This window comes from Hordeum vulgare, chromosome 3H (assembly GCF_904849725.1).
Source record: "Hordeum vulgare subsp. vulgare chromosome 3H, MorexV3_pseudomolecules_assembly, whole genome shotgun sequence".
NCBI lineage: Eukaryota > Viridiplantae > Streptophyta > Magnoliopsida > Poales > Poaceae > Hordeum > Hordeum vulgare.
The window spans coordinates 605,727,536-605,738,998 of record NC_058520.1 but is presented as its reverse complement, the minus strand read 5'-3'; the positions used below and the strand labels follow the sequence as shown (position 1 = coordinate 605,738,998).

The 11,463-nt window shown below is 43.8% G+C and overlaps 1 protein-coding gene across 1 annotated transcript; it reads right to left on the bottom strand.

Annotated features, from left to right (window-relative positions):
- Nucleotides 1-3,590: 3,590 nt before the first annotated feature.
- On the bottom strand, nt 3,591-4,197 carry LOC123441048. The gene has a single exon (XM_045117574.1). It carries the CDS (start codon nt 3,996-3,998, stop codon nt 3,756-3,758), a length of 243 nt encoding a protein of 80 aa, XP_044973509.1. The 5' UTR covers nt 3,999-4,197; the 3' UTR covers nt 3,591-3,755.
- Nucleotides 4,198-11,463: the final 7,266 nt, after the last annotated feature.

Here is an 11,463-nt window from a genome sequence, read left to right as displayed (position 1 = left end):
GGAACCACTCACGGTGATGATCATAGTTTGAGGAGTTCATGTGTTCACCAAGTGCTAATGCATTGGTCCGGTTCTTTATTAAAATGAGAACCTTAACATCCCGTAGTTTCCTTTTGAACCCCGCTGCCACGGGAGGGATGGACAATAGATGTCATGCAAGTTCTTTTCCCTAAGCACGTATGACGACACACGGAATGCATGCCTACATCACATTGACGAACGGGAGCTAGCCACATATCTCTCTGTGTTATAACTGTTGCATGATGAATATCATCCAAACAAATCACCGACCCATTGTCTATGAGTTTGTCCCACTGCTGCTGTTACTTGTTTTGCTCTGCTGCTGTTACTACTGTTTCTGCTGCTGTTACTTGTTTTGCTCTGCTGCCGTTACTACTGTTGTTGCTGCTGTTACTTGCTACTGTTACTACTTGCTGCTTCTGCCACTACTGTTACTTTGTTGTTGATACTTTGCTTGCAGATATTAATCTTTCAGGTGTGGTTGCATCTGACACATTCAGCTGCTAATACTTGAGTATCCTCTCACTTCCCTTGACGAACCAACAAATTTGGGTTGAATACTCTACCCTCGAAAACAGCCTCGATCCCACGCGCTGGTGGGTAATTGCATGACAATTTCTAATTGTTGAGCAATCGAGAATAGCACCCGTCTAGCTATCGCCAGAGAGTGCCAGTCAAGACCCTCGAAGAGGACAGATCCTTGCCCACAAATCTCCACATTTGAAACATCGCCAAACTTTACAAAGCCTTCAACATCATATTCCAGCTCGAAAAATTTCTCCTTGCATCCCGTCATGTGGTTACTGGCACCCGTGTCGAGATACCACGACACGTTGTGATCCCCGGATAACTTAGTTGTCACATTCTTCTCATGAAGTAGCACCTTCCGGCTTGGTTTCACAACCACCGTTTCAGCGAGATCACGAACTTCGGCCATCAGAAGACCTGGACCTTCGTCTTCCTGCTTTGCCAAATTTGCCTTGATCTCCCGCTTGTCAGGCTCCGGACAATCCTTTGCAAAGTAACCCATCTCGTTGCAGTTATAGCACTTGACCTCGGACATATCCAAGTTCCGTTGCTTCCGCCCTTTAGATCGGTCTGCCTTACCACGACCTTGTGGCTTGCCTTTTCCTTTGCCTTCTCCGGTTTGCCCGTCGCGCGTTGTGTTGCTTGAGCCTTCGTTGCCATCACGCCTTCCTTTATTACTTGGGAACTCCCAATCTGCGCGCGAGTACATGAGTTGGTCACTACCTCCTCCGTTGCCTTTCCGATAGCCACGAGCATTCTCTTCCCATGTCCGCAAGCGTCCGATCGCCTCCGTTATGGTCACGTCGTCGATGTCGTAAAGCTGCTCGAGCGTGCCGATGATGTACGTAAATTTATCAGTCACCGAACTGAAAAATTTCTCCACAATCTCGATCTCCTCAAGCTTTGCACCAAGCGCGCGGATCTCTCCCACCAAAGTAGTAAGACGCATGGCGTAGACGTTCACCGATTCAGTTTCCTCCATCTACAACTTGTGATATTGGCGCTTCAGCACTTGTACCCGAGCCTTGGTGACGCGATTTTTTCCAATCCTCATCTCCTTGAGTGCGTTCCATGCCTCTCTTGCAGTCTCGAACTCCGCCAATGTCATCGGCACGGAATCCGGTACGGACTGGGTTATGGCAGCCATGGCACCTTCGTCGCACTCCTCGTCGACGTCGTCGTCCGTGATGGCCTCCCACACTCGAAGGGATAGGAGAATAATCTTCATCTTCACGGCCCACGCGCCATAGTTGGCGTCCGTCCGCTCGTTCCTCCACCACTTGTTGCTGACTTGCCGTCCTTCTTCACCTTGTCGCCGTTCTTATTCGCCTTGGCACTGCCATTGCCGGACTTGACCGACTCAGCGTCGTTGTCCGTCATCGTAAATCGTAGATCGTCGAGGCTCTAGATACCAATTGTTGGCTTCGGCTGATCAAACATCACAAGTACGTACGTACGTGCAAAGCTAGCAAGCTAGCAAGCAGGTAGCTGGATGGACGTACCTGTGTGCGGCCGGATCTTTTTTCCAACCGGCAACCTGATCGTAGAACGTACACACGAATCCGGATCTTTTCTCCAACCGGCAACGGTTGTGTGTACGTGGACGTGGATTTAATCCCAATATTACAATCCTAACTGGTATGATCACTGAATCAAGAAACAAAAATTGTGACACTTTCTACATGATTTTCTTATAAAAAAAACTAGTGCATTATAATCTTTGATTACAGGCTAGTAGACCAAACATTTTAGAAATCACACGTACAGCGAAAAATATACAAAAACAACACACCAAGAATCCAGTAATTAGTTCTCAGTGAACTACATTAGTTGGACTACTACTAGGAGCAATATCCGAAAATTGATAATACATCACATGCATAAGCAGCGATTAATAACAATCCCAACGATTAAAAAATGGACATCAGCAAGAAAGAAGATCCACCTATGTAGGATGCACTATCGTGCTATATTCAGAGTAACTAATTCTTGTCTGTTCTCTCCCGATTCTTCTTCTGATATCTCTTTCTTTAGAGCTTTTTTATGGTACCTTATACTGTTGTAGATCGGAGTGAGCAGTATACAATCATTCACCGTTGATTTCGTGAGGGTAGTCTCGTCAGATTTCCGTTTTCCAGAATAACCCTAACCCATCAGCCAACAATCGGCAGTTTGGTCCTGGTTGTGCTGTCGCCCTGTTTCAAGCCACCCACTCAACAACTAGTCGGCTCCGTCGTCGTCGAACTCGTCGCTACGCCGCAGCTCACCCTCGGCACTAGCCACCGCCCACGTGCTTGACCTAGACCGTCGGACGTTAGTCGACCCTGCCGTCGTGTCCTCGAACCTCCAGCCGCGCCTCCAAGCGCCCTCGGTCCACGACCATGGCTGAGTAAGGGCCGCAGACTAAGAAGAGATGCAGCAGCGGCCATCGGCGGAGCCGAATTGGAGCCGGGAGGAGAGGACATCTCGTCGAGGAAGATGATGCAGGTTCACGGGCAGTCTACGATAATGGCCGGCGGCGTTAGCAGCATCAGTCCACTAGCATGGTCAATAATATGGAAGCGAAGAGGCGGCCACTGGAATCCTAGCCGGTGGAGCATGTTTAAGGCCGAGCAGAATAAGTGAAGTGAACGGGTTCACTCGGTTGTGAGGTCGGCTGACTTTTTTCTCTTCCTAAATCACCCTCACGGCAAGTATACTGTTGCACCTGAAGCAGCCAGTGGTACCCATACCGCTGGCGATGATCCCAACCCAGTTGAGCAGTATGGACGGATTACCATCCTTAGGTTTCGATAATAGACGGTCCAAATCTATTACGGGGTACAGTAAAAGAGCTCTTTTTTTAAAGGAGGATCGCCCCGGCCTTTCCCGGCCTCTTCTGATATCTCATATCAGCTATATGTATTCTCTCTTGAGTATAGGTTAGTTACTGTTTAGACATGATTACATAGCAGTAAATCATGAATCCTCAAAACAAAAATGAGCTAGCAAGCAAATAAAGAAGACAAATGGCACCATTTCCCCTAAAATGCATGCGAGAGTGATCAATTACTATGTCGATATCATGATGAACACATATATTGCTTAATATACAGTGCACATGTGTGTATGTAGCTCATCAAGCACTCAATTACATTATTACTCACTAAATAAAAAACACGCAATTGATTAGCCAACAAATCCAGATGGGTGTAGCTCACCGGTCCCTAGTGCCTGTCGAGCCTGGACATGCCAACCATGGAGGCAGCCACCGGGGCATAGTAGTAGTAGTGCGTCGACCCCGAGACCGCCTGAGTCGGCGCTGGTGTGCGGCGAAAGGCCATGCCGGAGAACCGCACGGCGACGAGCAGCGCCGTGCCGAGCTCCATCGCCATGGCGACGACCTCGCGCAGCCGGCAGATGCACCTCCGCATGACCACCCCCAGCACCACATGGATCACAGAGTCCATGGTCGATCGGCCGGCGGCAAAGGCGAGATCGACGTCGCCGGTGTCGACGACCTAGCTTCTCTCTAGCTAACTTTTCTTTGGAAGCCTAGCGTTAATTTAGTTGTGTATTCGATCGAACTAGCTAGCTCGCGGCGTGTGTTTTAGACGGCAGGTAGGTTGCTTTTGTAATATATTTGGTAGCTAGTGTGTACATGATGCCGATGGCCGTCTGATGGACCGATGCAAAGTTGGGGATCCATGAAAATTTAAGAACTTACCATTTTTATATTTTCAACAGTGAATTTATTTACTTGTTTTTATTTTCGTAAAATTTTAGTGTGTATGACTTGTAGTTATGGATATTTCCTCATCCAAAAAGTACACGAGACAGAAGATTATGTTTGACCAATAATCGTGACACAAAAATGATATGCTCTTGGGAATTTTATTCATAAGTATTTTTAGTGATGTCATTTTTGTTTCACATATTTCACATTTGTAAGTCTAATTTCTAGATAAACTTAAATCTTGAAATGTGTTTATGCCTTAGATTGTTACAAGGGAAAGACTAGTTTGGACAAGAACAGGACCGCCGATTACTAAATTTTGAAAGAATGGTTTTCTTAATTAATTTTTAGATGAATTGCTTAATTACATAAAACCAATTTGTGACAGATCATCAAATGTGGACATCCCTAAGCTTGCGCAGTTGCACTAGATTATTATAACTAGGCATAGTACAATGTTCTATTGACAAAAGAGCGAGGTACTCTATATCAGATCCTACTAGCAATAATCCATGTGTGCATGTCGTCATCTCAGTTACTTGATGGCCACATCATGTTTGTATGTTTAGAGAATCTTTATATGCTCGCCCAGGTGCATCCATGGCCACATATGGTTGTATGTAATGGCATCTCTCAACAAATGGGCACACCTCTTGTCTACTTTTTTCTTCTTCTTGTTCTTTTTTTTTTTGCGAACAGCTTTTGTCATTGTTAGGATACACAAAAGAGATTATGCACACAACAAATCGTGACTGTGGATAATGTATTGAATGATTCAACTGTATATAACATTTTTTTTTTGAAAAGGAACTGTATATAACATAAACAAAAAGAAATATTTAATGTCCAATGGAATGATGTCCCATGCATGTTTTTTTCAGCAAACAGTAGCATGAATAACCATAGAATGCCTGGGTCCACATTACGGGTCTGTTTGGATCATTGCCCTCACACGCCTGCTAAAAATTGGACGATGACCCAGCCTTGGAGTTCATTTGGCTGTGGACCAAATAATTGGTGCGCCGACACTTCTATGATAGCGCCATAGTTCAATTCTCAACCTTGCAAGGCACGGGCGGCAAAATCCTACGCCAATTATTTAGCGAGCCAAGATTGGCAAGGCACGCATGGCACAAATCAAACAGCCTCTAGTATCTTACCAATCTGAATTCTCCAAGAGATTTAACTAATTGGTAAATTTACAACGAATAACGTCCATATAAAACTTAATGAAAATTTTGTTTCGGGTACAAACAGAAAAATAAACAACCAAAGAAACAATTATAAATGTTTTATTCCTCCGAAATGAGCTCAAAAATCCTTGAATTAAATATCACATACCATTAACAGTGGGAAAATGTTATATTAACTCAATAAAGGAATCCAAATTCTATCATTTTTTATCAATTTCATTGGTCTGTCATATATTTGTAGTTACAGATGTTCTTAACATCTTGTCCTAGAATTGATCAAAAAGGTTAACCAAGGACGACAAAGTCATTTACTCACATGGACATGGGGGCATAGCTTTTATCACCTATGCCAGCCTGCCGGGGCTGACCGTAACACGATGTGCTCATTCCCATGTGGTTTGCACTGTCTTTGACACTTGATGTTCTCAATCAATCATGTTTAGTAAGCATGTATGAACAATGATTTCTTATTCGAGTGAATTTTATAGAACTTTCCAGCGCGAGACTTAGTAATTCTCCTCCTGTAGATCATTTGGTTTGCTTATAATTTTTATAAGGACTGGTTTGACGCTTTGTTGGAGAATTATTTTTTCTATCTACCATTTTATTTCAATTTCTTTATTTTCTCGAGATGTATCAAATATTTTGTACGCTAATTCCTGTTATTTTTTCTGACCATACGGTTTTGTTTTTGTAAAACTGCAGAAATTAGCATAAAAGAGTATTTGGCATGTTACAATCCTGTCATTTTTATTAAAAAAAGTGTATAACCGAAGATGCTCACATACAAGTACATACACTTATCTTTATGAGCACTTTTCACATACCGAGCCGGCATAATATTTTAAGATTGACGAAATCACCACGAATGTCTTCGTAGTCAACATGAACACCTCTTTTCACTAAACGAACATCGCTGAAAAACCTAAAATAAATCCAGAAAGATGCGACAACCAGTGCCAAATTAAAGATCCGAGTCCTGATGGGCTGGTTTCACCATAGTGACCCTAACCATGCGAGTCAATCTTAGTTCGCAATCCTGCACTTTTTCTTGCAGTTGTGTTTTGCAATCATGTAAATCAAAGAAGGTCCTTCATGATAGGCAGGTAAATAACTTCTTCGCTTAGAGATAGCCTTCCTATGGCCAGTGCCATGGGAATTGTTGTAACTGCAGGCTTTGCTGTGGTCGATGCTGTAAATGTCAAACGCTATGAAACGCTCTGCTGAACAACGAGTTCATCATGTTCTCTGAAGGTTAAAAGAAATGTACACTTGTAATCTGTTTGTAAATTGTTTGACCAGCCCCAGCCCCATATGTATTGCGTAGTCTGATGGAACTGAGCGCACGGTTGGCCGCGTGCGTGGAGGGCCCGGATGAGGACATGATGTGGTCATTGTCATTGGCCGGTGGCACACATACCGAGGGTGGGTGTCGACATCTTGTCTGGGGTTAATTTGGCGTTTGCTTCATCGCCATGCTGATTGATGCAAGGGCCTGTTTAATTTTACTAACAAACTGTTCATGCATTTTTTTCTTAAAAAAGAGGACGTTTTATTACTGAAAAGATTCCGACCTCTGCATAACTAAAATACACGTAGCCCAGCACCCCTGCCTCCATCAGTGCACATAGCCAACTAACTTTCTTTTATATAAACCAATAAAGAAAAAGGTGAAATATAAAGAAACATATAAAGTCCGTATAACACCTAAAACGGATGGGTGCCAATCCTAAGATCATACTTCCATCCATCTTGGTTAGAAGTATTCCTTGATGTAGCCTTCAATCATGTACACACCTTCGTAAACAGTTTTCGATTCTTCATACGTTGTAGAGAGGACCATAAACGAAGAATTCCGGCACATTTGTAGATAACCTGCAAGAGAGAAGTATTTTTATCGTTAAAAACCTTTTCATTTCTACATAATCAAAGCGATCAAATAAGGGCAAGCGCTTCCACTCTGAGAAAAGTATTAAACCCGTGATCAATTCCATGTAACCAGTTGTCAAAGACATTAGCAACACTACCTGGAGAATACAAGCCAAAAGCTATTTAGATGATTGATCATATAGAATAAGCCAATTTATATTGAAAAATATATATTTTATTGTCTCATCATGGTATTGCTCGTGCATAGAACCACATACACAACATAGTTTGGCGTCGGCTGGCAACGTGCGAGCAAGGTTTTGGTCCCGGATGAAAAAGAAGTCTTATGGGGAATTGACATTTCCAGTTAAAGTGGTAACCAAAAATACAGACAAATGTTTTTCAATGAATATTGAATCTGGATATAATTCATTCAAATTTCAGTCATAGTTATTTGATATTCAATTTTTTGGGAGTTTTTGCTTTGTAAGGCAAATTCTCATGAGAAACTGGGACCTGCGGTTACCGCATGTTACCAAATTCTTTTCTATCAGAACCCAAAACCTTGCATGCGGGTACGGAGTGTACGCTTTGCATCTACTACCTTCGTTCGGGTTTATTAGTCCTCGTCGTATTTTGGGTTAAATGTTGACACATATTTGACTAGCGAAATGTTAATACATGTTACCCAAAATTATATTGCTAGATTTCTATTTGTGCATGATATTATTTCTGATACGTATAATTTATAATTTATTAGTTAATGTTATGTTCAAAATATGATGCAAAATACAAGGAGGATTAGTAAACCCAGAGGAGGTTGTTCTATTCCGAGGTGAAAATTTTCTCCTTTCATAGTGTTACCATTTTATACTTGGCTTTTCCTTTTGGAAGTGAAAAAAATTCTCACCCACATCTCCATTGAAAAACTCTCACCCTCAGCTTCATTGCTAGGGTGGATTAAATTACAATTAAATTTGTTTTGTACCTCTAAAGTTGTCTGTGGGGAAGAATACTGATATTTCGATCCTCTAAAGTTGTTAGGATAGCTCTAAGCTCTTTGTTATATCTTTCGATCTGCTTCGCAACATATTTTCTCTTCACTTGTATGATTCGGTCGTGTATTGTTCGGTGTTGTTGCTTTATGTATAAAGCGGGGCTAAACCTTGTTTTGAGAGCTCGTCTACTTGATACGGGATGTTGAATATTTTAACCTTTGCTCGTGCGCCGCCGTCGCCACGAAAAAGTCCATTTTAAACCATGAACTCATAGGGGTTCGACGAAATGAACCTTCATGTTGAAATCCCTGTTGATTGCACCCTGAATAATGCAATCCCGATCTGAATGGAACCCTGTGGTCGTTTGCCAAACCGGGATTGCAAAGGATGGCCATAATTATTATTTTTAAACAACGGGCCATGATTGGTTGCGCTGCGCGCTTGGAAAAGATAAGGCCCACTAGTAGAAATAAGGGCTTTGGTCCAGGCTCGAAAAACACATTAGTCCCGGTTCCTTTACGAACCGGGACTAATGTTAGTATTAGTCCCGGTTCGAGCGGCAAAGGCGCCGGTCGGGCATTAGTCCCGGTTCAAATGGGACCTTTAGTCCCGGTTCGTGTCTCGAACCGGGACTAAAGGGTTTGGAGGATTTAGTTGTTGGAAATATGCCATGGAGGCAATAATAAATTAGTTATTATTATATTTCTTAGTTCATGATAATCGTTTATTATCCATGCTATAATTGTATTGATTGGAAACACAATACTTGTGTGGATACATAGACAAAACACTGTCCCTAGTAAGCCTCTAGTTGACTAGCTCGTTGATCAAAGATGGTCAAGGTTTCCTGGCCATAGGCAAGTGTTGTCACTTGATAACGGGATCACATCATTAGGAGAATCATGTGATGGACTAGACCCAAACTAATAGACATAGCATGTTGATCGTGTCATTTTGTTGCTACTGTTTTCTACGTGTCAAGTATTTGTTCCTATGACCATGAGATCATATAACTCACGGACACCGGAGGAATGCTTTGTGTGTATCAAACGTGGCAACGTAACTGGGTGACTATAAATATGCTCTACAGGTATCTCCGGAGGTGTTCGTTTAGTTAGTATGGATCGAGACTAGGATTTGTCACTCCGTGTGACGGAGAGGTATATCGGGGCCCACTCGGTAATACAACATCACACACAAGCCTTGCAAGCAATGTGACTTAGTGTAAGTTGCGGGATCTTGTATTACGGAACGAGTAAAGAGACTTGCCGGTAAACGAGATTGAAATAGGTATACGGATACTGACGATCGAATCTCGGGCAAGTAACATACCGAAGGACAAAGGGAATGACATACGGGATTATATGAATCCTTGGCACTGAGGTTCAAACGATAAGATCCTCGTAGAATATGTAGGATCCAATATGGGCATCCAGGTCCCGCTATTGGATATTGATCGAGGAGTCTCTCGGATCATGTCTACATATTTCTCGAACCCGCAGGGTCTGCACACTTAAGGTTCGACGTTGTTTTATGCGTATTTGAGTTATATGGTTGGTTACCAATGTTGTTTGGAGTCCCGGATGAGATCACGGACGTCACGAGGGTTTCTGGAATGGTCCGGAAACGAACATTGATATATAGGATGACCTCATTTGATTACCGGAAGGTTTTCGGAGTTACCGGGAATGTACCGGGAATGACGAATGGGTTCCGGGAGTTCACCGGGGGGGCAACCCACCCCGGGGAAGCCCATAGGCATTGGGGGTGCCGCACCAGCCCTTAGTGGGCTGGTGGGACAGCCCAAAAGAGCCCTATGCGCATTGGAAGAAAAATCAAATAGAAAAGAAAAAAAAAGAAGGAGGTGGGAAAGGGAAGAAGGACTCCACCTTGCAAACCAAGTAGGACTCGGTTTGGGAGGGGGAGACCTTCCCCCTTGGTTCGACCGACCCCCTTGGGAGTCCTTGGACCCCAAGGCAAGGCTCCCCCCTCCTCCTCCTATATATCGTGGGGTTTTAGGGCTGATTTGAGACAACTTTTTCCACGGCAGCCCGACCACATACCTCCACGGTTTTACCTCTAGATCGCGTTTCTGCGGAGCTCGGGCGGAGCCCTGCTGAGATTAGATCACCACCAACCTCCGGAGCGCCGTCACGCTGTCGGAGAACTCTTCTACCTCTCCGTCTCTCTTGCTGGATCAAGAAGGCCGAGATCATCGTCGAGCTGTACGTGTGCTGAACGCGGAGGTGCCGTCCGTTCGGCACTAGATCGTGGGACTGATCGCGGGACGGTTCGCGGGGCGGATCGAGGGACGTGAGGATGTTCCACTACATCAACCGCGTTCACTAACGCTTCTGCTGTACGGTCTACAAGGGTACGTAGATCACACATCCCCTCTCGTAGATGGACATCACCATGATAGGTCTTCGTGTGCGTAGGAAATTTTTTGTTTCCCATGCGACGTTCCCCAACAGTGGCATCATTAGCTAGGTTCATGCGTAGATGTCTTCTCGAGTAGAACACAAAAGTTTTTGTGGGCGGTGATGTGCGTTTTGCTGCCCTCCTTAGTCTTTTCTTGATTCCGCGGTATTGTTGGATCGAAGCGGCTCGGACCGACATTACTCGTACGCTTACGAGAGACTGGTTTCATCGCTACGAGTAACTCCGTTGCTCAAAGATGACTGGCGGGTGTCAGTTTCTCCAACTTTAGTTGAATCGGAATTGACCGAGGAGGTCCTTGGATGAGGTTAAATAGCAATTCATATATCTCCGTTGTGGTGTTTGCGTAAGTAAGATGCGATCCTACTAGATACCCATGGTCACCACGTAAAACATGCAACAACAAAATTAGAGGACGTCTAACTTGTTTTTGCAGGGTATGCTTGTGATGTGATATGGCCAACGATGTGATGTGACATATTGGATGTATGAGATGATCATGTTGTAATAGATAATATCGACTTGCACGTCGATGGTACGGCAACCGGCAGGAGCCATAGGGTTGTCTTTAAACTAACGTTTGTGCTTGCAGATGCGTTTACTATTTTGCTAGGTTGTAGCTTTAGTAGTAATAGCATGAGTAGCACGACAACCTCGATGTGACACGTTGATGGAGATCATGGTGTGACGCCGGTGACAA